Source organism: Cylas formicarius, unplaced genomic scaffold (assembly GCF_029955315.1).
Source record: "Cylas formicarius isolate icCylForm1 unplaced genomic scaffold, icCylForm1.1 PGA_scaffold_8__14_contigs__length_24414737, whole genome shotgun sequence".
In the NCBI taxonomy this organism is placed as follows: Eukaryota; Metazoa; Arthropoda; class Insecta; order Coleoptera; family Brentidae; genus Cylas; species Cylas formicarius.
Window position 1 is genome coordinate 2,217,162 of NW_026844361.1, and position 27,177 is coordinate 2,244,338.

At 35.8% G+C, this 27,177-nt stretch overlaps 2 protein-coding genes across 7 annotated transcripts in view; one reads left to right on the forward strand and one right to left on the reverse strand.

The window, feature by feature from the left end:
* The window catches only part of LOC132705866 (codanin-1), a 34,427-nt gene extending 23,363 nt beyond the window's left edge, over nucleotides 1-11,064 (forward strand). The window contains exon 8 of one of the 5 annotated variants that reach the window (XM_060676806.1): nucleotides 1,900-2,083. In XM_060676806.1, the coding sequence (XP_060532789.1) occupies nucleotides 1,900-2,013 (114 nt within the window). In that variant the 3' untranslated portion in view covers nucleotides 2,014-2,083. Of the gene's footprint in view, nucleotides 1-1,899; nucleotides 2,084-10,844 lie in introns of those variants that run through there. The other 4 variants (XM_060676807.1, XM_060676804.1, XM_060676803.1 and 1 more) reach the window with 4 other exon arrangements.
* Nucleotides 1,999-18,373, reverse strand: LOC132705867 (low-density lipoprotein receptor-related protein 5-like). 2 transcript variants are annotated; one of them, XM_060676809.1, is made up of 6 exons: nucleotides 18,250-18,373; nucleotides 17,617-17,843; nucleotides 17,408-17,562; nucleotides 16,999-17,311; nucleotides 2,436-2,555; nucleotides 1,999-2,204 (listed from the first exon to the last, which is right to left on the reverse strand). In XM_060676809.1, exons 1-6 carry the CDS (start codon nucleotides 18,309-18,311, stop codon nucleotides 2,086-2,088), a joined length of 996 nt encoding a protein of 331 aa, XP_060532792.1. In that variant the 5' UTR covers nucleotides 18,312-18,373; the 3' UTR covers nucleotides 1,999-2,085. The 2 variants fall into 2 exon arrangements, with proteins under 2 accessions (XP_060532792.1, XP_060532791.1); XM_060676808.1 differs by having other exon boundaries at nucleotides 2,000-2,207.
* Between the last annotated feature and the right edge of the window lie 8,804 nt (nucleotides 18,374-27,177).

Consider the following 27,177-nt stretch of genomic DNA (forward strand, 5'->3'; position numbering starts at 1 on the left):
TTATTAAAATGAATGGTTTTTTTCAATCCAAGAACGACAAAAAAAATAGATTTTCGACTTTACACACAAAGAAGCAATATGACAAATTCTATTATTCCTTTGGAAAAAGGGAAAGTTTCGTTTTTTTTTTCATACCTGCTGCGTACATAGCATAAATTCGTGTCAGAATGCTATGCTTCTGTGCTTTATAAAGGGGTGTTCCAAGTGTTGCTATATCACTGATCTGAACTTTATGTTCATGATCGGTTTTGATGCATTCAGAAACAAGCTTATGCACTGATCATAGAGAAATATTTAATGCATCGACAATACTCTACAATGACATAATAAGTATCTACCCCAATTAGTAATTTTCAGAAACTTAAATTTCTCGTTCATAAAAATGATATTGTTCCAAGTATGTAGGTAAGTAGAAAATATAGAGGGTTATAATAGCGCTAAAAATAATTATTGGTCTGATTCGTAGGTTGAATCAATTGCCTCTCGTCTTTCAACCATGCTATCGTCTTTTATATACTTCATTAGCCCCATAAAACAGTCTAAAATTGACATCTAACAAGTCCCTCTTTGACGAAAGTTATTATTCCCTTAAGAGACAGAGTTATGACCAATGCAATATTTTCCGACAGTTCTAGAGTAATTTCCTCAGAGTTTGTAGGTATCTGCCTCCTTTAAAAATCCTGCAAACTAGGGGTCTGTTCTTTTTGTTGCATGTTTTAGAATGCGGGTGAACAATTCATCTGTGCTGAACTTACTTTGCTTTTAAAATCTTTAAAAAACGATCTCTCGTTCTGGATAGTCAAGAAGCACTCACTTATGACCTTTGGAAATATAATTGCGAAGCTGCTTAATGATTTTCATTGTTCTGCAGAAAACATTCAATTTTTTTTTTTGACAAAACAAGTCAAAGAAACAAGAGTTTTTACTTTTGGCTACGTCTACCTACAAATTATTAAATATTAGCATTTTAATTTAATTTATAAAGCTAAAAGAACTATTCAAAATATCGAGTATATTCTCTTACGCACAACCCACACACAGTTTCAATCATTTCCAAAGCTTTCAGAATAACAGGAGGTTGCATTCGCAAATGTTCAAAAGCTGTTTCAGTGGCTGCTGGGAGCTATCTGATATTATTGTGGCAATTGACATTTATTTTACTTTTTAAATATGCCGACAAAAAAAATCTAAAACACTTACATCAGTACCTATCTAATTATCTCCAAAATTACAAATAAAATGTTAAGTGACCTATATGCAAATTATAAAACTTATTGTGTAAGTATTGTCAGGAATAAATAAGGTAAAATCATTTTTTGAATGCATTTGTGCAAATAACCTCATACTGTTAGATATACCAAGCGAAATCAAATTGGACTATTAAAAAAAAAGAAATACGAAACCAGAGAAAAACTGATTGCGCCTCTGAATTCTACGTAAAAATCTATGTCAGATGATCTTTTCACATTCCCGATATTTCATAGGATACCCAAGATAAAAAAATTTCCAAAATCATCCTCTACCAGTTACCACCATCTTCACTGACAACGGGCATAGCCCTTAGTTGCGACCAAAATCGGACACAGTGTACAAGTAATGACATATTCCTTCGTTAATTTTATAATGGGAAAGAAAAAATGAAAAAGTTTGCTGTTATAATCTAGTAGCATGATAACGTGGTTATTTTACTTTTTGTTGTGTTTTATACTTTCCAAATAACGCGGTATTAATTAGCTAGCATTTCATTTTTATTACTTTTCTCTATAATTTTAGGGTAACCGTAATCATCAAAGAATTAAATAGGACTAGCACTACAATCCGGAACTCTCTTTTTTAATAGTCATTTTTTACAATTTAACTCCTATGCTTGGACTGTTAATTCGTTAATTGATATTTCAGGACGTGTTGGAACAATTTTCCAATTTTCTCAAGCGGTGCGCTTCGAGCCAGCTCATCGGGTCCAAAATCTCTGCGTTTTTAGACTTCCTATCCGATTTTTGCTCAGATCTGTGACTATATTGTCACGTATGGTTTTTGTTATGACTTTTTAATAAGACGATCGTTTTATCAAAAATTATTTTATTTCTATTGGCACCACTTGGGTTCATCGGATTTATCTCGGCAGTCGATTCTTTTGTCGCAGAACTTTTCCTTCGGGATGCATTCACCGTTTAAGCACGGTATGTGACCGTCGTCGCACCTGACTGCTGCAAAAAAAAACAAAATAGATCACCCGTTTTATAAATTTCAAAAAAATTGAGAGAAAAAAAACTTTGTTTATTATTATCTATAAAAGTGATTCGACATGTGCGAGAAAAAAAGCTACCTTTGCCCATGTAGGTACTAGAAAACCAAACATTGAACGCTAGAAACAATTTTCTTCCCTCCAATTTTATCCGGTAGCGATATAAAGGCCGCAATAGGCACACAATTACCTTTGTCGCAGCCAATTTCGTCGGTCTTGTCCCAGCAGTCGACTACGCCGTCGCACCTTTTATTAATATCAACGCACGATGTCAAATTTCCGCACTGAAAATGCGTTTCTAAATCGCAAGCTGAAAACCACCACAGAACACTAATTAGTGAAAATGACCGTTTGGGTCTGTCTATTTTATGAGTGTCGGTGGTATTAATTTGATGCATGTAAATATAAGGAGCGTGTATAGTAACTTTCTAGTCTGGTAGAGATTGTGATGTCAGAACGGCACAAGTGACTTTAGTATACTGTGTTTTATGGAACCACAGCACTCTTAACACTTTTGATGGTTGTTTGTTGTATGTTAAAGAAGTATATTACCAGGAGCATAGAAAAAAGCAATCTGAAATTTATAAACGTTCGTACACATGCTATTGATGCAAACTTGAGTAATTAAGCGGAGTGCTGGATACCATAGTGCAAGTTGAAAATCGTGTGTGCATCATAGTGAGGGATATGAATGTCCAATTTCGAATGACTACTTAACAATTATGCAGAGTTAAGGTTTTGCCAGCAAGATAAACAAGGCAACAAGAAGAACAAACGAAACTGCAACTTATATCGATCACTATTTTGTTAAAAGAAAAAATGCGCTATTAATGATGATAATGAACGAATGATTTAATGATATTAAACTTTGCCCAACCAACATCTCATAAAAAGAATACCTTTACATATCTTAATCACAACTTGCTCTCGAAATATACAGGGTGCGGCAAAAAGGTAGGCAGGATATAAAATAGTGGTTGTTCGGTTTGTAAAACCGGCAACACTGTGTACGCATTTTCGTTAGGCAGACAAAAGTATGCAATTTTCAATTATCGACATGGCTTGGAGCGGAGTGCATCGTTGTCGAGGAGTTTATTAGAAATGGGGAATCTGTAATAGCGACGCAGCGCGCCTTTCGTAATCAGTTTGATGTTGCAAATGCATCCATACAAAATGATGGTAGTGCAGGAATTAAGCGCAAGAGATTTTGAAACTCGTGCAAATTTATGCCGGGATATTGTTCAAAACATTCCCATGTCTATTCCCCAAGAAATGATCCCTCGGGTAATGATGCGCTTCCGCGAAAACCTACAAGAGTGCATCGACAATAATGGCCGTCATTTAAAATACATCATTTAAAAAAAAAATAACGTTCCTAAATGGCATAAAATGTACATTTCAAAAATAATTTAAAAAAATGTTTGCTTTATGTAGTTTGGTTTTTATTAACATCCCAAATAGTACCTATCATTTCGCCGCACCCTGTATTTCAAAAGAATCATGGAATGATGTTTAACAGAATAACAATGTGAATGTGTCCACAAATACCTTTTTTGAAAAGATTAAAGGTTGCATTGGTGGAGCGATGAAGGTAATTAGAAAAGTGAACAGTAAAAAAATTTTAAAACCTTGAATAAAGAGCGCTCTCCTGATTTCCATTCGAAATAGGGACAAATTAAAAAAGCAATGCGTTTTGAACAAAAATAAATTAAATATTTGAAATGATTATATAAAAAATATAAAAACGAATTATCAAAACTAATAAGAAAATGCTTACTATTTGCACTATAAAAAATTACAGATGAATAACAATAACAATGAAATTTTGGATCACATAAAAATTTTAAAAAATGGTATGAAAGAGGGCGAGGATAACATAAACTCTGAAGCAATAAAAATAAATATTGTACATCTTAAGCCCTTTGAAGCATATTGTAAATTGTGTATTCAGTACTGCGGTCTTCCCTGTTGTTCTCAAAAATGCAATTGTTTGACTAATACCTATAGACCGGTTGCACCAACAAGCACTGTTAGTAAAATAATTGAAGTCCTCGATATATCCAAAAAATTTTTGGAAAACTGATTGTCATTATTTTTAATGACAATCAGTTTGATTGATTAAGGCTTTGGAATACTGCGGCACACGGAATCATACTGAAGAGACTGTTTGATATTGGTGTAAGAGGAGTAGCAAATAACCTATATAGATCCTATTCAAGTAAGAGAACACATTGTGAAAATAGCGGATACGTTAATAGGTTACAGGCGGCACTTGGTGTATCGCAGAGCACGGTGTTTGGTCCGCTGATGTTTAACATTTACATTAACGTAATAATGTCTGTAACTAATGATAGGAATGTGTTTTGTTTTGCTGATGATGCAGCAGTGATTAGAATGGAGGAATTAACCTTAAGAAGGTTAAGTTAATGGCTAGACCATAGTTTATTGTCCTTAAACATAAACAAAATACATTTTATTACCTTCGCTTTATCGAGAAAATCTCTACCTAATAATATTCAGAAACCAAGACTTCATGGATCCTATTATGAGTCAGACGTAGGTTGTAAATGTAACAACTTTCTTAAAAAGAAAAACGGTTACAAAATATATACAGGGCATACCGATTGATGACGAACTGTTTACTTTGAACAATGATACTAATTATGTAACTAGCAAAATCAGAACACTAATCTATAAGGTGGTATATTTTTCGCTAATAGAGCTTATAATGAACTATGGATTAGTGGGTGCAGGGTAATGCCTGTGGAACGCATGTGCCGAGTTTGCAGTTTTTTTATATTTAAAACAAAAAGCGATACCCGACTAACTTAATCTTTGAGGAGAGCAATTTGCTTACTATTAAACAACTGTATATCAAATCAGTGATAAGATTTATTTTAAAAACCAACTATTATAAAACCAATATAAATCATGTAGCATGCCGTAAACATATATACTGTACTGGATCAAAAGTGTGTAATGCTCGGCCTCCTGAAGTAAGAGTTAAACTTTATAATAGTGTTAGATTACGTTCGAATATTTAAATATTGGCGCGATCTATCGATTTCGGATGCGTCGGGAAATCTTCGGGTCTATTCGCGCGCGTGAGCCGGGACGCCGCAGAGGGTGGCGACGGGCATCAGTTTGATGCCCTGCTCTGGCATGCACCGCTCGACATTGACGCCAAGATCGGAAAAGTCGTCTTTAAAACAATCTCGATTTATTTAAATCTAACATCAGGTGTGGGGTACACGTGTAATCGTTTAACGTAATTTGGAGTGTGCTATAATGGCCGAAGAAGAACTGAATCGATCTTTGGGCGCCATAGCGTCGATCCTTGAGAATTTGCAACAGCGTGTCGGTACAAAGGAGCCGTCGCCGACATCAACCACATCGCCAGCCACCCAAACCACTCCCATTTCGTTGGCCTTGCCGAGTTTTGACCCCGACAATATGGATAGTGGTATTTGGTTACAAAAAATTGAAGGGTATAAGAACGAATTTGCTTGGTCAGATCGGGAAACCGTGAGTAGAATTGGTCCATTTTTGCAAAAATCTGCACTAAGATGGTTTTCGGCATGGCAACCCACGGAAGAAACGTGGGAAAATTTTAAATTTGACTTTTCTGTATCTTTTCCCAAACAAAAGAATTTGGGTAAACTGTTAAGCGATGCTGTAAATTATCGTAGTTCCGATGCGCGCAGTTATGTTGAATACGCGAGAATTAAATTAGAAAAATTAAAGCGCACGCGGGCAAGTTGGTCTGATTCGGATTTGATCGAAATAATTGCTCATTCAATAGACGATCTTGCGGTCAGAACTGCGGCCTATAATTGTAGTGCCGCCTCTGTTAGTGATTTAATTGCATTTCTCTCTAATTACATAAAAATTCCTCTGGTCGAAAAATCGGCATCCGAATTGAATAAGAAAAATAATGTATTTTCACACAAAAAAACGACGCAGGCAAATTGTTATTCTTGCGGTCAATCGGGACACTTTTCTCGCGATTGTAAATCTAAAACTAAGAATACCAATAACTCGGATAATAAAGGGTTTGATGTTTGCCGATATTGTAAAAGACCTGGTCACGGCATTGAAAATTGTTTTCGTCGGCAAAATAAACAAAGTCGAGGAAGTGAAGTTTCAGAGTCCGGACAGGACCCAACCGTAAAGAAATTTAAATCTCATCACGTTTTGCTCAATTCACATAATTTTAATGAAAACAAGTTAAAAACTGTGCCTATCGTTATTTCGGGTTACACTACAAATTGTTTAATTGATACCGGCTCCACGTGTTCGCTAATAAAAGAAACGTTGGTAGACAAATTAAATCTAAAGAAAATTCCGCGTGTTACTCCTTTACGATGGTTCGACGGTACCATACATAATTCTTTTTCTTTTACCAAAGCATTGGTAGAGTTTCCCGAAATAAAAATAACGCTTGATCTTGTTATTGTGCCGCATAGTCATTCCAAATATGACGTTATCGTTGGTGAAAATGTTTACGAAAATAATGTAGTTTTAATAAAAAATAAAAACGTTCAAAAAATTATGCCCATGCTTGCGCTTACAAATTCTACTCGAACCATTCATAACTCGGAAATAACAAGTGATCTGGAGCATGCAGAAATGGCTGAACTAATCAAACTGCTGGGGAATTATCAGAATTTGTCAACTGCTACTGATTTTACCATTAAACCTGTCAATACCGGGGAATTAACCATCACATTGACAGAAAACAAAACTGTTTATCACCATCCCTACCGTATGTCGGAGTTTGAGCGTCAGAAAGTACGTGGCATCGTTGCTGATCTAATTAAAAACGAAATCGTCCGGGAGAGCAATTCTCCATTTGGGAGCCCGATTATACTCGTTAAGAAAAAAGATGGGACATTTCGATTGTGTGTCGATTATCGTCATTTGAATAAAATAACTTTAAGAGATCGGTATCCATTGCCACGTATTGACGATCAGCTCGATCGTTTAGGCAAAAATAAATTTTTCACGTCACTTGATATGGCTTCGGGCTTTCACCAAATCCCGATTAATCCCGAGTCGATTCCAAAAACCGCTTTCGTGACACCGGATGGTCAGTATGAGTATTTAAAAATGCCTTTTGGACTGGCCAATGGTCCTGCGGTCTTTCAGAGAGCAATTAATATGGCTTTAGGTAACCTAAAATATGACACCGCGGTTGTTTACATGGATGACATAGTAATACCCTCCATCACACTTGAGGATGGATTTTGTAAACTAAAATTAGTTCTTGATGCTTTGTCTAAAGCCGGATTTTCAATTAACCTTCGTAAATGTCGATTTTTTATGCAAAACATCACCTATTTAGGTCGTCAAATATCGGCTGATGGTATCCGACCTGATCCGAATAAAGTTAAAGCAGTCAAGGAAAGTCTGTCACCCACTAACGTGAAACAAGTGCGCCAATTCATCGGTTTGGCGAGCTACTTCCGTAAATTTATTCCCGCTTTTTCTTCCAAAGTAGCTTGTATAACTCACTTGACTCGTAATGATGTTCCCTTTGTTTGGACGACTGAATGTGAAAAAGCAAGGCAGTATGTTATTGATGTCCTTACTCAAAAACCCCTATTGTCAATTTTCGATTCAAATTTAGAGACTCAATTGCATACTGATGCGAGCAGTATTGGTTTCGGTGCTATTTTATTGCAGAAACACAGTGATACCTTTCGTCCAGTTGAATATTTCAGTCAAAAAACCAATCCAGATGAAGCTATGTATCATTCGTTTGAACTAGAGACTCTGGCCGTTGTGAAAGCTTTAAAAAATTTTCGTGTATATTTGCTTGGATTAAGATTCACTTTAGTAACTGATTGCAATTCCTTAAAATTATCTGCAAGCAAAAAAGAACTTAAGCCGCGGACCGCCCGCTGGTGGGCTTATATGCAGGATTTCGACTTCGAAATTGTTTATCGTAAGGGCTCTGAAATATCTCATGTTGACTTCCTTAGCAGGAACCCAATTGAAACTGTAGCTCATATCGATTCACAACCCAATTTTCATAAAAATTGGCTTACCGTATCACAAAGTCAAGATGAGGAATGTAAACAAATCATTCAATCTTTGAACGATGCTAAAGATGATGTCAAACGAAAATATAAATTAGAAAAAGAGACCTTATTTCGTATTACAACCAATAAAAATAACAAATCGTCTCAGTCTTTACTTTTTGTACCATCTAATAACCGTTATAGTCTTTTGAAAATATTTCACGATGATCAAAGTCACATAGGTTGGGAAAAAACTCTTGCCTCAATCAGACTTTACTTTTGGTTTCCCCATATGACCAGGTATGTTAAAAAGTATGTTGAACACTGTTTGATATGTGCAGTACGAAAAAATCAGACGGGTCCTAAACAAGGCTTCCTTACTTCTATCCCAAAGCCCGATGAACCATTCCATACAGTTCATGTCGACTGTCTGGGCCCCTTACCAGGTAATCCAAAAAACTATAAATATATCCTTGTTATAATTGACGCCTTCTCCAAATTCTGTCTCCTATATCCTCAATCCACCGTTACTACAGAAGAAACAACACAAAATTTTGCTAAATTCCTCAGCATATTTGGCACGCCCTCCAAACTAATTCACGACGCTGGAACTAATTTCATAGCAAAAATATTTAAATCATTTACCGAATATTTTGGCATCGAATTACACGTGACAACCCCCGGTGTTCATCGCTCCAACGGACAAATAGAACGCTATATGCGAACTATTACCAATTTGTTAAGAGTTGAATCCAATAAAGTAACAGATTGGCCGAACAAAGTATGGAAGATCCAGTTAGTAATCAATACTACGAAACAAAAGACGACTGGTTGCTCACCTTTTAAGTTAGTATTTGGTCGAGAGGGTCAAACGCCTCAAATTCGTACAGTCTTAACCGATTTGCCAATCCCTGATGAAACTAAATCTCCAGTGGATTATTCCGCAGTTATAAAGAAACTACGGCAAAATTCAGAAAGGCAGTTGAATTATCTAAATAAGAAGCGAAGAGACAATCAGCTGTATAAAGTAGGTGATACTGTTTTGTTAAGCCGAGGTCAAAGACCTGAAAAGTTTTCTTGTGAATTTGTTGGTCCTTACATAATCAAGAGATCACTTACCAATAATCGGTATTTGATTAAGAAATTAGGTACTCCGAAAACTTTTAAATGTTCTAAGGATCAGTTGCGGCATTGGCCTACTGATTGGACGCCTGACGATTTCCAAAGATTATTACAACTAGACAATTGTAAGTACATAATTTGACTTGTTGTGCCGTGTTAGATTGATTTGAGTTGTGTATATAAAACTAATTTAAATAGTCTTTGGAGTATTTTGTGTTTTGATTTTGTTGTTTGAGAGCCCATCGCAAATACGTGCTTATTGCAGTATTTCCATCGCGCTGCTCAAGTCAACTCTGTGTTTTGATTTTGTTGTTTGAGAGCCCATCGCAAATACGTGCTTATTGCAGTATTTCCATCGCGCTGCTCAAGTCAACTCTGTGTTTTGATTTTGTTGTTTGAGAGCCCATCGCAAATACGTGCTTATTGCAGTATTTCCATCGCGCTGCTCAAGTCAACTCTGTGTTTTGATTTTGTTGTTTGAGAGCCCATCGCAAATACGTGCTTATTGCAGTATTTCCATCGCGCTGCTCAAGTCAACTCTGTGTTTTGATTTTGTTGTTTGAGAGCCCATCGCAAATACGTGCTTATTGCAGTATTTCCATCGCGCTGCTCAAGTCAACTCTGTGTTTTGATTTTGTTGTTTGAGAGCCCATCGCAAATACGTGCTTATTGCAGTATTTCCATCGTGCTACTCAAGTCAACTCTGTATTTGTAAATGCGTGCTTACTACAGAATTTCCATCGTGTCTGTCAGCTTGTGAGTTATTACGTAAATCTAGTCCCAATTGTTTGTGAAATTCATTTGATTGATGAATTCTCGTTTTTTGTTCATTACAGGGAACTCTGGGACGGCTGATGATAAATCTGCAGAATGAAAGGTTTACGAATTTTTACCGATGTACACATCTATATATTTTAACGTTGCTGTAAAGAAATAAAACTTTGTTTTTTTTCTGTGTGTTCATGTCTGTGACACTTCAAATGAGTCATGCATTCCGAGAGCGGAATGTTGTCAGTTTGGCCGTGTTAGATTACGTTCGAATATTTAAATATTGGCGCGATCTATCGATTTCGGATGCGTCGGGAAATCTTCGGGTCTATTCGCGCGCGTGAGCCGGGACGCCGCAGAGGGTGGCGACGGGCATCAGTTTGATGCCCTGCTCTGGCATGCACCGCTCGACATTGACGCCAAGATCGGAAAAGTCGTCTTTAAAACAATCTCGATTTATTTAAATCTAACAATAGAGTAAAAAAAGAGTTAACCGACTGGAATAGGCTAAGCGTTTTTGATTTAGTTTATTTCGAATAGACTAGAAAATAATAAAAGCTCCACAGAATAATCTCTAAATTATGGAAACAAACTATAATTGATTAAACAACGTTACTATAATGCGCTCAAAAATTATTGTTGATAATTAGTAACTTTTGATAATGCAGTGCTATAATTGTTAATAGGTATAACAGTATGTCAGGTTATGCCAGTTATGAGGTTATGGTCTTCAAGAAGGAAGTGGGTGTGAACTTAACCAACCAAAAAGGACCCTTCGATGGAACTATTGCACATGGCGAACGTGGCTCCTGTCCGGTTCGAAAAAAAATGTAGAAATCGGTTCAAGTTAGTGTTGTTTAAAGAAAATGTTGTTTTGTACATTTGTTATAATTTTGAGAAATAGTGTTCGTTTTACGCGGACGTACACGGATTTGTGATGTTCCATGATGTCACGCTGGTAACCAGGCCGGATGGGATCGGATATCCTGTATAAGATAATTGCTGGAACCGTTTGAAGAATCCGTCGTCATTTTATGACAATTTATTTAGAAGTTGTTCCCGTTTTTGTATATGTTAATCAATCTGGAGGATGATGGATTGTTGCAGACCCTTCTTTAAGGAAGGCATTCTTCAGGATTTTTGTATATGTTACACTTATCGTAAGCTGACCGAGTGACCAATTGCAGTCGTGGCCATTAGAAGTAAAAAAAAACGGAATGAACATTTTTAATTGTACTTCCACCAATTCATTCAAAAATCATTTGAAAAAATGTATTTAGTGTTATCTTCAAATTTCACTTCGATGAGTATGTATTTCCTTATGCGCTGGTGTTTTTTTTTTTGGTTTTTACAAGAAACTTAGTTTTATTTTTTGCGATAATGTGCTCTTAATATAAATAAGATTTGTGTTTGTAATCTGTTATTGGGCTGTGAAGTCTGCCATCAATTAAATAAATCAGATAACGAGGATTCCTGAAGAAAGTCTTGGTGTGAGCAATGGTAACTTTCTGTTATCGTATTGGGATCCAAAATTTCAGGAGCAAGAACAGTCGCAATCGTTAAGTTTGAAAGCTTGAGTCAGAGAAATATGGTCTTCTTTTATATGAAAAAAATTGAAAAACACAAAAAATGTTATCACCAAGAAACTGGTCAGTAAGTAGGTAGGTACAAACCTCTTCTTCTGGATAGGAAATGAATGGACAAAGAAAATGTGAAGCCTGCTGGAGGGAAGATATATACAAAATTTGAAGATAGAAAAATATGATTTAAAGACGAAAGTCAATCGCATATACAGTCTTATTTATTAATATACAAATTTCTTTTTTTTTTAATGAAGCATCTCACTTGTTTCACACTTTACTAAGCTAACAGTTATAATTGAAAAACAGCAATAGATATAGTGGGATCTTCGAGGATTTGGTTTTCACCAAACATGGATAACGAAATGGTTCAAATTAACTGACGCGAGTAGTCAGAGATTGTCGGGGTGAATGAGTAGCGTTGTATGTAAAGCATAACTTACAGTTTAATGTTATGTTTACCGCCACAATGTTTTGGAAGAGGTCTGGATTGAATGAAACCGACGACAAAGAGCAATTTCCACTAATTTTTAAATATTTTGAAAGTCGGGTTTGCGAATTTCTTCCGGCTAATATAATTTGCGGCGGTAATATAAATGCAAACCTATTACGGTGAACAGATCTCTAAACAAGAAACTTTTCTGATTAAGTTGTTTCTCTTAATTTACAAATTATTACAGTACCAGCGCGAATTACAGATAAAACTTCCAGCTTACTGAATATGATTCTTATACCTAGAAAACAATTTTAATTGAGCAACTCAAGATACCTCACACGTATCTGATCAATTTTTAACTTAATGCCTAATGCAAAGTGATATAACTAAGGCAGTAAGACAGGTAAGAAATTTTGAGGATCTTGACAGGGACTTGCATAATTTCTTATTGCTATCACCTTTTCAGGATATAATTTCAGTTAGGGATGTCAACCAAGAAGTTCCGATTGAAAAAATGATTTCATTAAAAAATTAGACTTAACAAACACTAATTATTTCTGCAGAAGACTGCACAAAGCAGAATAAATAACTTGTTGCGGTCTTCACAAACTGTTCTGCGGTTACGTGAAAACACATAATAAAATCTCGTGGAATTCTGGAGTATAAACAGCGTATATTTGCGAAAACCAAGGATACACTTGAGAGGAGCAGTATTGGGAACCTAATACTGTCCCACGACCAACACTGAAAACAAAATAACATTATTTGAGGCGGTCTGCCGGGTCCGGATTCAAAAACGATGAACCGGCCTCTTAACCTCGTAACCCCATACTACCCGTCCGTCTCCAGCGCTACCGTTTTAACCCCCCCACTCGCACAGTTCTAGGAACTTCCATCGACTATCGCGGGCGCACTACAAACTGAAGTACTCAGTATTTGGCTCTGTTTAAATATTTTTAGCGCCATTATCAAACTCTAATTTTTGAGTACGAGTATGACATTAATATATTCTTCCAAATTTCCAGGGTGTTCTAATAAATATGTTTCTACAATCTCCTGATTTACATTAATAAACCTTTTCATAAGTTTCCATCTCAAATAATGATTTATATTGTAAATAGTATTGGCAACATCGAAGAACATATTTTCTACGTTTGTGGAAATCATTTTTCTCTAGATTTGATGCATTTCCCATTTATAACAAGTTTAAACAAATTGACACTGAAATAAACTCAAATATTAATACTCCAACTTGTAGATTGCCCAAGGAAAGAGAAAAATTAAAAACTTTGATGATGTTACCTTTGTTTGTATAGAATAATCTTGTCAATTCTAAATTCCATTATTATTGGATGTGGATCATGTTATTGGACAATAAAATCGTCTAAAAATATTTCTAAACTTATTTACCTTATTTTCTACTGTGCAACAAAACATAATTTACTAATTTGAAGACTTTCAAATAGAAATTATATTTAAATTGAATTAAAATTACGGTTTAAATTCTAATATATAGGTTAAACTTTAATTTAAATTTAATTTAAATGTAATTTATAATAACAATAGTCATAATATGAAAGTAAAAGTATATAAACTAACCACAAAATATTTGGGTCAAGGCAATGAAAACTACGAAAGCGGCACCTACCGTCGTTGCTACGAAGCAAACGAATTTTGTACAATTTTTTACAATTTTATAAGAAATTCAGAAGGGGAAGTAGGAGCAGCAATAAAAACAAGATTTCTTTCAAAAAATCGTCGCTGGGCAGGGCAAGTTCGTAGCGCGTAGCGCGAAGCAGCTTTTTATTACAAAAGGAAACAGATCCGCGATTTCGTGTGGAAAAGGGGCGCAATTTTTTTTCTATCGTGCTCCTGCGGACCACTATGGAACTTTCAAAATCGATGTAATTTAATTGTGCATGTACCCTGTATAAAGTGTTCTTCACTACTCGTCGAACTTCAAAGATACAGCAAACATCGGTAAATATTAAAATTTGTACAAATAATATCGTTGTCGAATGATATTTTTCCAAATATCTTGCGCCCTGTATAATTGACGAAACCTGAAACTCTCTCTCGACACAGTTTGCGATACTGTTCAAATAAAATTATCCCATCTTTAACAGTTTTCTATTTATCGCCAATAATTACCCACAAAAACCAAAATTTTTAGGATCCTTTAGATTTTTTGCCCATAAACAACACACCCTGTATATTATTCAAACAATGGTCGAAGTAGAGGTTATAGCCCTGGATCTTCCACGTTTCTTGGTCCAAGAATTTTTTGAAAATAGTTAATGCTTTTCGAGAAAATAAGTAGCGTATATGATAGACGAAAACCGCAAATACAAAACTTGTAGCTCTTGTTGCAGCTATCACACTGTTTGAACCCATTAGCCATATTTTTTTACGATTTATGATTTGCGGTTAATAATTTTCAACAATTTTCTAGGTCTTTTAAATTTTTGCCTATAATTTGAAAACCCTGTATATAAACGAAACAATGCCTGAAATAAATGTTATTGCACTGGGTCTTGCGCGTCTACTGGTTAAAGAATTTTGTCGATCGGGTGAACGATTAAGGAGGAAGACATATCTTTCTGGAAGCTAAAATTACAAAAAAAAAAACATTTTTTTTTAAATACTTGGTAAAATTTGATTACACCCAATTTCTACCGTTTAAATGTGGACACGTACTTTTACTTCTCTGATAAATTTAAAGTTGATATCTGCAAATTTAGGGCACTTAACACATTTCTCATTTAGCACGGAATATCGGAAACACCCTGTACAACCTTAAATACAAAAGTTTTTGCTTTATATGCGGGCTATATCGCAATATAAAGGCAAGTCAGATCTGAATCATACTCTGTCAGTTATAACATATATTTTTGAAAAATTGTCAAGGATAAAAGTTGAGGGAGCCGAATCTTTTGCGTCTTCTGGTTTAAGAATTTTTTTGGTCTCGTAAACGGTTTTTGAAAAATTATGTTTATTGTACACGAGATTTTTAATTTTTTTAGAATACTTCCCGACCTCCCAGCCCCCCATTTTCAATAGGTTCCGTTACGAGGCAAAGCTGCATATACAGTCGAACTTCGATAACTGGAATTTTTGATAAGTCGAACCAAATTGGTTGGCAATAGCGTCAAAAGTAGGAAATGCGTGTTAGTTTGTCTTGAATACTCGAACTTCGATTACCCGAATATCTTGATAACTCGTACGAAACGTTTGGTGCAACTTCGTATGACTTACTAGTTAATACTAAGTGAAAAATACTGTCGCTATTCAATTTACACATTATATTAAAGACATTTTTTAATTTTTGCATTTGTTGATATGTCATCAAAACATGCTTTAAAAGCTTTGCCTGTTGCTCAAAAATTCAAAGTTATAAAAGTGGAAAGTGGCTCAAAAAATAAAGATGTAGCTGTGAAGTATGGGGTTTCGGCAAGTACAGTGTCTACAATTTTGAAAAATAAACATGCAGTCATCACCGCAATGGAACGTTTCGAAGAAAACATGGAATATCGACGTTAAGCCTGAAACAATTTCCAATTGTTTTAAAAAAGCCGGTTTTGGTCAGTATTCTGAATGGGAAGAAGAAGATGAGATTCCCTTGACTTTTTTTGACGATTTTATACATGTGGATGAGGATATTGTTACTTCAGAGTTTCCTACTGATGAAGATATTATCGAGTCCTGCAGATCCGAACCGGTACAGTTAAACATCGAAGATGACTGCGAAAGTGACACGATGGAGGAGGAATTGGAAGATGATTCTCAGCAACCACCTTCAAATGAATTGGTTGAAAATTCGTTGATTGTCTTGCGTTCCTGTGAAAACCAGTGAATACACAATCGATTCACTCTATGATTGTTTAAATAAAATTGAAGCTTTTGTTGAAAACCAAAATAAGAAATCCGGTCGTTAGTCACAAATAACTGACTTTTTTCCAGTGAAAGAGTAAACTTTAATATGTACATATATATGTATGTATATGTGCATACATACTATATTTATATATACTGGGTACATATACAATACATTTGTATGTACATATATTATGTAAATACATACGTACATATGTACTACTATTTCATAATTTTCGTTTTTTGTTCAAAAATCATAGATATTAGGGCATTTATGTAATGCATGTAGGGCATTCATGAAGTCGAGTGCTTCAAATGTCGGGACACTTTGAAAATCGCGAAAAAAAGATGGATACCGGCGTCGGATCAGGATCATTTCTTATAAGCTTATGTGTCTCGGCCAACGGTTCGAAAGTTATTTAGTTAAAACCAAAAGACGGAAGCGGAGAACGGACAAACGGACAAAAAAAATTTTTTCGACTAAAATACAACTTCTGGAATTATTAAACATAAACAATTTTAATAAACACTGCAAAATCGATTCTATAGCAGAAATGAGTTTTATTGCATATTTAACCCCACTGAGATGATTTGGTCTGAGTTGCAAGTGTATATAAGGAGAAATAGCACTGCACCAAAATTTAATGATAGTAAAATAAACGTAATTCGGCAAGAGGTAGTAAAAAATCAGTAAAGAGCTGGTTTAACTGTGAAAAACGAGTAATAAAAGAAGAAAATATTTGGCGGAGTTGATTGTTGAACGATTTTTATTTGACTGATACTTTATTATTATATTTAATATTTTGATTATATTTAATATTTTGTATATTAATAATCATAGTAATGAAATAGAACGTAATAAATTGTTACTTTGTACTATCTTTTTTGATGTACATGTTTCAAGAATTGCCCGACGAACAAGCACTATATTTCTGGTCGAAGTATACTTACCGCAATCTTTTTCGTCCGACTTATTCGAACAATCCACCTTGCCGTCGCACCTCTTATCGATAGAGACGCACATGTTGCCGCAGTTGAACATGTTCGCGGGACATTTCAGCAGGTGTTGGAGCCTCAAGCATTGGTGCACCGGGCTGCGCTTGTCCAATCTCTTGCAATACTCGACTTCGATTCGGCACAGGCCTCCGCAACCGGTCGGATCTTTTTTGTCGCGTTTTCGGACGCATTTGGGCTGCTCCAGTTCGGCCGTTTTAATGCACACCTCCTCGGCGAGATCGCAATCGACGCAAAACTCTGCCGTTGCCTAAAAATCAGAAAGGCGTTGAAAAAACGAACCCTCCATGTTTTGTTATTCGCGGTTTTTAAGCCGGGAAAACACTTCGGTTAGTTAAATGCTCACGTTTCGAGTCTGGTCGGGTACGTTACTTCTTAAATCTATGTCGCTTGAGTTTGACGAAGAAGGAGAGGTGATTATTTTTACCGTGAAATTAGCAAGCGACACGGTTTTAGGCGTCGAGGCGATGACGTCATCGTTTCCTTTAAATATGTACCGGTCTGAAATAAAACCAACGGATAATCGCACGTACGTTTCGTTATGTATTAAATTACCCAACGAGAAAAATATCCCGGACGAAATGGCGACCACGATAAAGCAGAAAACCACTACGTATAAAGTGCGTTTCCTTCCGGGCGGTTTTTTCTTTAGTCTGTCGTCTAGTTCGTTGATGCGCAGCACCCAGCGATGGCCGAAGATATTCTTTTTGATCAGGACGTTTCGGTTGAAACCATTCTGAGCGATCTCCCTGGATATCGTCGATATCGATACGTTTTGATTGCTGAAAATTCCGCATTTGACCCGACTACAATGGATAGATTGTAAAAGAAGAGAAGAAGATAATCCATGCTTATGATGGTTAGAACTTAGCAAAAACCACCAATTTGGTAACTGTGATTCCGTCAATTCGAAGAAGTGTGGTAAGAATTTCCGAGTAGTTTGTGGTAGATGTCACTCGCATAAATGGTGTGTTGTGTGATTTACCTACGTGGCTGTAAAGACGTAAGTGGTTGCAGTTTTGTTTATTTCTGTTTATTAAGCGGCTGTTAAATTCTCGTTGTTAAAAGTTTTCTTGTGGAATCGCTTCGATGGCTAATTGAAAACACAAGTTCGAGGCCCAGAAATGTAAAAAAAAATCGCAGTTAGCGATTGAAACGGCGCAAAAATAAAGGAAACGTCTCGCTTACCGCTTGCTTGTATCGTAGTAGTGCACTTTGGTCAGTTCGACGTTGCAAGGTTGTAAAATCATGATTTTGTCCGGTACAATCGCGGTTTCCCGTACCTTTAAGACCGCCCGGCGACGTCGAAACTCGAAACGGAGTCGAAATTTTCGATACAAACACTGCCGACGCCGGTGGCAAGTGGCGCGTGAAGTGCCGACCGGTCTGGCACGTGACTTCACGGTATTATTCGGGGGAAATGTTAAAAGGGGTGACATTTAAAACGGCTCGAGCGAAACTGCGTTTTGTAAAGTCCCTGGATTTCTCGTTCGTAATTGAATCAACCCGATATCCTTAAGCGTAAAGATGCGTGAAATAATAGTTGTACATTCGACGGGCTTTTGGTGTCATATGATGTTATTCAGGGTGGTTACTTTTAACTTATTTATTTCGGAGAAAAAAATTCAAATGGGCGTTTGAAAGTTATCGCGGAAATGGCTGGGTGACGTCACAAGACAGTAAAAAGGTCAAACGTAGAAAGAGTTTGATTAAGCCCACATTAAGCTACAAATCGCAATCATGTGGAGGGAGGTATAAATTGTAAAATAGTATAAAATATCCTCTATCGCATCGGTGGCGCATGTTTTAGATTCATCGCATATTTCATTTAAAAATTGTACCCGTAAAATAGGAGAGGCAGGTAGAACATACTTACCTTCCGGGGTAAATAAGGGATAATACTGAATAAGTATGGAGAAATACGAGAAAATGTTGAGAAATATATGAAATGATGCAAACATCTCTGGAAACATTTTTTTCAACTGTATTACCGATTAGTTAACTAGATTTTTTTCTTAGAATTGTTAATAAAATAACATGAAAAAAATGGAGTTGTGCAAAGAAAAATGTTTAGAGGAGGTAAGCATTTTGGCAGTTAGATTTTCCATTTATATGTTATTAAAAATGATGGACGAAGATATAAACAACAACTAAAAACCGTAATGTGACATCTACAGACTTAAATGCATTTAGTTTCTGTATTCTTATGACAGTAATTATTATTGTTAATAAATGGCATGTATATATATATATATATATATATATATATATATATATATATATATATATATATATATATATATATATATATATATATATATATATATATATATATATATATATATATATAGAATTTCAGCCAGGCTCGAGGAACATCGTTTAGCCATAAGAAACAAACAAACAACATCTGCTTTGTTTCAGCACCAACATCAGACAGGCCATAAAATTGATTTCGGCACTTGCAAACAAATAGCTAATATTCCTGATTTTAGGACTAGGATTATACGAGAGGCCATCGAAATAGAAAAGTCCGGACACCTCAATACGAGAGACGACGCTCTGCATTTATCCAACACGTGGAGAACGATAATCAAACAGCAGAGCGATGCGCAGCAGCCAACGGGGACATCGCAACTACGATCGGGCGAAATTAACAACGCGACAATTCAGGGGGCGGAGCCACCTCCCCCCACGCACAAGCAGCACCGTTACCATCTCCGGCGCAGAGTATAAATACCGCACGCACCGCCGATAACCTCCCAGTGTTCGAAGTGTTTTCGGAGCGCGAGCATTGAAGATGCCAAGTGAGATTTTGGCGAAACGTCTGCAGGATTCCAGTCGGATGCAAGATTTGCAGGATTCCAGTCGGATGCAGGATTCCAGTCGGAGTTCAACGAGCGAACGGATGATATCCCGGAATATAGTGTCATCACATTTTTCCATCCGTGAATCAATACGTGAGAATATCATACACCTTTACGGGAAGGAGATCTTTACAGCCACCAAGTGTTATGAAAAACTAAGACAAAAGAGGGTTATTTCGCTGTGCAACTTGAATTTTCTTAAAAGCTGCCGCAACCAGAACTTGCTGCCAACATTTACAAGGTTGTCTTATCACACACGCACCAGAAAGACACAAGCTATCCTGGACAAAGCTAGCAAGGCCCTACTCCAAGACCAGATCAGGCGGACCCGGTACGAAATTAGTGAGACTGAGCTACAACTTTTCAGACTCCACCTGAAACTGAGCAACAAGATCCATCAGTTGCTGTGGGACCGCATAGAATTATTAACATCATGGCGCACTGAGAAAGACAAGGACATCACGTCAAAAAAACTGTGGAAGAAATTAGAAATCCTTCAGTCAAATTCCAAAAAAATCAGGACAAGTGCCAAATACAAACCGAAGCAGTACAGTTCATAATATTTCAGCATACCATCTTTCCGATACAGAAGTCAGCGTACTGAATAAAGGATTTAACTACGCAATAGCTCCAAAAAGAGTACCCGTCGAAGAGATCGTTTCCAACGTCGAAGCAAGTCTTTCCACCATAGACGAACAAGATGCGGAGTTAATTAGGCAAGATGTCGCCAGAGTCTTAAGACAGTCAAAACCACCGCAACCAAACTTAAGCAGAGAAGAAATGCAAGCCTTAAGGAATCTAAACAAAATCGAAAACATTCTAATAATGGCAGCAGACAAAGGAAATGCCACTGTCGTCATGAATACGTCGGATTATAATGCAAAATTGGAGGATATTTTGAACGACCCAATATACAAACTAGTCACCAGAGATCCCACGACATATTTTGAAAAAACAACTAAGTCCAAAATTCTCGATTCATCAATAAACGAGGATACAAAGAAGAAACTTATTCCGAGGGAAAAATCGAGTCGTTGCCCAAAATTCTACGGGCTCCCAAAGATCCATAAGGACGGGGTTCCCCTGCGTCCAATCGTAAGCGCCTTTAACTCACCATTATGCAAGCTGGAAAAACATCTGGCCAGTGCACTTCAGCCTATAGTGGAAAAGGCAGATTCCTATGTTAAAAACTCAGAACATTTCACTCAGATTTTAGGTTCTCTCAGGATGGACAAGGACGACATTATGGCAAGTTTCGATGTCAAATCCCTCTACCCGAGTATTCCAGTAGAAGAGGCACTCTTGCTTATAGAAGAAAACGAAGATCTTCCGCCATACATAATTGATCTGTCAAGACATTGCCTGAAAAACGCTTACTTTATGCACAACGGGAAAATTTACCGACAAATAGATGGAGCAGCAATGGGATCATCTCTCTCACCTGTGATTGCCAACCTCTTCATGATTTACTTCGAAAAGAAAGCAATAGAGAAGGCAAATCTGAAGCCAAAACTATGGACAAGGTACGTTGATGACGTATTTGTTGTATGGCCTTTTGGCAAAGAGGAGCTTTTGAAATTCCTAGATCATCTGAATTCCATTCACCCAAGGATTCAATTTACAATAGAACTTGAAGAGGATAACAGTCTACCCTTTTTAGATGTGCACATCACAAGGACCGAAGATGGACACTTGGAACACACTGTCTATAGAAAACCAACACACACTAATAGATATCTGAACGCTAAATCTCATCACCACCCATCACAGATACAGGCAGTGCCAAATACATTAATTGCTCGGTCCTTCAGTTTTTTTTTCTTAAAATTTCCTATGCTATGTAATGACAAAAAATACTCAAAATCAAGTGAATAATTAGAATTTTTTAAAATATCACATCCTGTATACATGAAAATACTATAAATAAAATATATACTTAGTGCAAACACTTTTTGTATTTAACTTTTTTCCCTCAGTATCGTACTTATTGAGATAAAGTGTAGTATTTTTTTTTTCGAAAAAGCGATATAAATCCTTTGTTTTATAATTAGCTATAGCCTTTAGGCACAATAAGTCCTTATGGTTATCTCTTTCCTGGGCCACCCTATGTATACGGGTGGTTAGCTACCCCATTTGAATGCGTGTAATCGAGATAGTTGTGGATAAATTTCTGCCCCCCTTGTTTGATCGATGCCGTTCGAGCAAGTGGTATTAATTATCTACGGTTACATTATCTTTTACGGTGAAGGCTATCGTTGTTTGAATGTTTTCAGGCATTATTTTTGGGAGTTTAAGTCCATAGTGGTTTTCAGAGAAAACAAAATCTTCACTTGGACCTTCACAAGCATTGCGACATGTTTCGTTTTCACTGTAAGTTTCGAATTTTAAAGAAAGTTAATGATGTGATATGTGAAAGTCCTAGTAGAGAATTTGTTAAAAGCTGCAGTGTTAATCAAATATGTTTTAGGAAAATCTCAAATGATATTGGGTGACGGGTGACGTAGTTATAACTCAATTGCACGCAGCCGCAAAAATTTCGTATTTTAGCTTCGAATTTGGTCATATATGATATTAGTTTCTTTTACAACCAATATTTAGTTAAATAATTTTATTTAATTTGAACCATTTGCAGGGAGTTTCAAAACAAATGCGAAAAACTTAAGATGATTCCTTTTTAAAAATAAAAGGTAGTTTTCCATACAGGCTGTCCAGTATAGGATGATCTACATGGGAAACTGTACAAACTTTATTTTATTGATCTCTATGTTTTTTCGTTTTTAAGATAAAAAATCAAAACATTATTTTCCTGCTATATCTGTGGCCCCATATCTCCCCAATGGTTGATTTTTGATACAGCGGTTATACAGGGTGTCCAGTATAAGATAATATACATGGGGATATTGGAAACTGTAAGAGATACAGCGTCTGTTCAATCTAGCTTTGTTTTATTTTAAATCGATACTCTTACGTATACATATTTGTCTTATTATGGGAGCGGAAATGTTCAAATTTTCAGAATATGGGTAAAAGGATACGGCGATGCTAAAAATGGTGTCAAAAAAATTTAGGTCTACTATGCTGCGTACGTTCGAAATCAACTTTTGTTGTTTTTATGTGCGCAATATTGAATTTCTACATTTTCAAAATCTTCTTTAAAAATGCTTTAAAACCATGTGTAAATCATTTATGTTTTGCGAGGATAAATCCGGAAAAACAATAAAAATAATATTTCCATTTTCCGTTTATTTTCTATCAAGTTTGCCATGTCAGCGTATCCCAGGTGATTCGTAATTATTGTCAGTGTCCGTTGTGTGAAGTTAATAAATTGTTAGTTTTAAAATGAATTACTTGTCAAATAGTATGATATGTTGGGATGTTTTATTCTCTACGGTAGAAACGAAGCAAACACCGAAGAATTGTATTTAAATAAATATTCGGAAAGACCTCAACCGGGTAGAGATATGTTTAATCGTCTGAAAGACAACCTTGTCAACCTACATCAGTTTTGCTAAGTTAAAATGGAGCAAACCTCCAGATGAAAATTTCACAATCAACAGCGTCATAAAGCGTTATCGTGAATGGCTTTGGTAGGGAGTTTAGGATGGCGATACTGTTGATTTAGTATTTTGGCATGTCGGGAAATTTAAACCTTGTACAAACACAGGTAACACAAGATCTTATGAACCTTCGACTAGCGGTTGCAGAACGAACAAAACGGCGTACAGATTATTACGAACAGGTGGATAAGCAACTTGGGAGCAGTCAGACGGCCTGTGAGATCCCCAAATATAACACCCCCTGATTTATTTGTATTGGGTCACTTCAAAAATCAAGTTTGCAGTAGATCCTATGGAAACGTAGAATTAAAAGAAGCTGTTAAGAGTGTCCTGTATAAAAACCAACTATTTTTATCTTAAAATCAGAACAATAAAATATTACAAAATCAAACTTTAACTTAAGGAAAACTTATTTATTGGCTGCTGTCTCGATTTAAGTCCTTTTTTTATTATTGCTTTATTGAACATTACGCAGTTAGTTTGAATACAAAATAGACCTAATTTAATCAAAAATTTGCTATCTAACCATTTAATTGTTCAATAATGGTTTATGCTTATGGTTAATTCAATAATGGTGCATGCTGGTCAAAATATTATTGAAGGGTAATCAGGGACAAAATTAAATTATGATGCATCAACTGTATGAAAAATATTTAAAAAAAATAACAGTTATATCAACAACACGTACATAGGGTTGAAACTTTTTTACCAAAACATTTTATTCTTTTATTTGGAAACTGTAAGTTTTGTGAAAAAATTGCAGCAGATAAAAAAGTTTCCAATTTAACCGAGTATTTAAATTAATTGTTGTCCATGTCATTTCCTTTATATTGAGTTAAGAGAATAATAAAGGTAGTTTAATTCGTCCGCCTCAGCTCACTTTGAAAAATTAAAGAAATATACAGAGAGTGTGTTTTCATAACAATAATACTTACGTATTAATTTATCTAGCTATTTTAGTTTTTAAAATAAAAAATAACACATTATTTTTCCGCCCTACAGCGCGAAATATCCAGAACGGTCGATTTTTGACCCAAATTACCCTTTATATTAAACTAGGAATCATCCATTTAAGATTTTCTATTTTGTTATTTATAAACCTATTCGTTTTGGGATTGCCGGACGTTAAAGTTCTCTGAAAATTTTTAAATCAAATTAAAAATTTAAACGGTTGATCCCAAAAGACGAACTCGGAGTTAAAGAAGTTGTTAGCGACAAATTAACAGAGGAAAACTTTGTCCAGTGCATCCCAAATTCTTTATTTTTTTCTGTTTGTCTTGTTCAAGTATCTTGACTACCATTAAAGATGCACACTTCTAACTTGGGTAGTATTGGACTACACTTTTTTTTACGCGCAATTCATTTTTTTCCAGAAATTTAGCTAAATGCATTTTTAATAGTGTTCTGTGGTGTCTGATCTCTGGTGAGATGCGTGAATGTTTCAAATAACAAACTATCCTCTTAGTTTATTTTATATTATTTAATTTGTTTTATTCATTCGCATATTATTTACTTTTTATTCAGTAAAATGAAGTTCAAACGAAGTTATTCTTTTATTAGTTATATTAAAGGGCAATCTAACTGACAAGTATAAATTTAACAAGATTGAAATCTGTTTAATACAATGTGAGCTAATTTTAACAGATACTAACTAGCATAAACATCACTAAAACAAACCATTGAATTATTCCATTATAATCTAAATACTGTACCACTATATCAAGTGACGCTTCAAGAGATTCACAAAGCTATAAAAACTGCCGTCAACAAAATCAAGGTGCTTATATGAGTCAGCCATTCTTGCTACACGTGGGATGAACTAATTAGGTCCAACATTCGTGCGCCTAAAGGTTCCTTAAAATACGTTTAGGAATCTGATATTTCTGGATGAAACTGAGAGCATCAATGAAGAAGGCATTATTCAACCAACCCTATAATTAATGAGTTTAAAAATAGGCACAGAGGGAGCAGAAACATTCTTGGTACTTGTTAGTTCCTATGAATATATCTTTCATTAAGAGTGTTTCAAACTGTTGATCAATATTCTAATTAGGCAACAGTATAGTTAGCAGAAATAGTTGTGTCGTCTGATGTTGCCCTTGAATGAAACCAAGTATACTTAGCGCTCTGGAAACTATTCTTTCTATGTGATTAACAAATGATAAAGGGGAGTTCAACATCATTGATGTTTGACACCTGGGACAACGGAGAGTCATTTATGCAATAGTTAAAGTTGTATTGCGTTTTTTGGCGATTCATTCAGATTCGTCGCATTCAACTCACACTACAGAGTCATACTGAGAGGAAATAACAAAACAGAAGAATCTGGATGATTTCAAAGCATGCAGCATTGTGTGGTACAATAGACGTGCTAGGAAAATAAGTGGAACGGAAATAATTTATCTAGACAACTTGAAATCTATCACTGACAAAGAGTTCCCTAAAGACCAGCTGTGGAATGCCTTGGAAAAGAGGTGTAAACAGCATGCACTTCCCTATCCCTATCCAAGACGCGCCACACATTGTCAACATAAGTAACCAGATCCAATTCAGTGGACCTCTTGCTCGTCAATTATTAATAAGTTGAAAATATACTTCAGTTAATCAGGGTGCAAATGTAGTTACAGACGTCTGCTATATTTCCACTTTTACAAATGTGTGTCAAATAACTTAATTTCCAGGAAAGATGCGATGTGGTTTATTAAAAATAACGTAAAGGGGCGGCATAAAAGAAAGCTACAATCTTTTAAGCTCATCTTAAGTATTTCTGAAAGATCAGGCAGCTGACATTGGGTAGTATCGAAAAACATGGTGGTAGCTCTCCAAAATTCCAAAATTGTTTTATACTTCTGTTATCTGTTTAAATAAGAACTACGATACAAGTTCTTACATTTAGATTTCTTGTAATAGTAATAATCGCTCCCCTGGTTTTGAGATTATCAGAGGCTTTAGCGCAGCGGAAAACCAACATGGTAATCTGCGTTTGTGGCATCAGAGCCTGAGTTTAAAGATACAAGCTAATAAACAATATTATTCTTTACTGATTGAGCTAGGCTCAAACAGTCATTTAACAGTGAAATCGTAATAAAAATTATCATCCTGAGAACTACTAGAATTAGTGTGATCTACGCCAATGTCTTCCCAGTGTGCTTTGCGATGTTATTAATTTGCCATAAGTAGTCAAATGCACATGAGTCAGACAGAAGCGTGACAGTGTCCTCAGACTGATTGGATTCTCCATCCACTTACAGATAAAACAAATCAATAATATTCAGCTGACCAAAGACAATAACGTATGCTAAAGTCTCCACAAATCCATATTGGCACTTTATGTGCTTTCAAAAACTCTGTTTGAAAGTCCTAGTTAAGTTACAGTATGAACGAGACATGTTACACTGTTTGTAAATATATTGCTATATACAATATACGATACCGCTTGCAAACAAATGTGAAAGAGTTTGTTTTCTAAAAACCACTGCTAGAGTTAAATGTTATAGCAAATCGCCAATTGGCAGGAAATGCAAGTAAAGCATGGATAATAGCGATTATCAGGGTTGACTCATTCAAAGACAGATGGAGTGAACAGATAAAGGCTGAAAAGTCGCTTTGGGATGTACAGCCTCAAACACCACATGCGCAATATTGACCTCGCCAATGATGACGAGTGCCGGTTGTAAATACAGGTTGAGGAAATG

Coding starts and splice junctions, on each gene's coding strand:
- LOC132705867 (XM_060676808.1), bottom strand. CDS start 18,311: ATGATTTTACAACCTTGCAACGTCGAACTGACCAAAGTGCACTACTAC. Junction 17,844..18,249: donor TACTACGATACAAGCAAGCG/GTAAGCGAGACG, acceptor CGGAATTTTCAG/CAATCAAAACGTATCGATAT. Junction 2,556..16,998: donor GTCGGACGAAAAAGATTGCG/GTAAGTATACTT, acceptor GGTGGTTTTCAG/CTTGCGATTTAGAAACGCAT.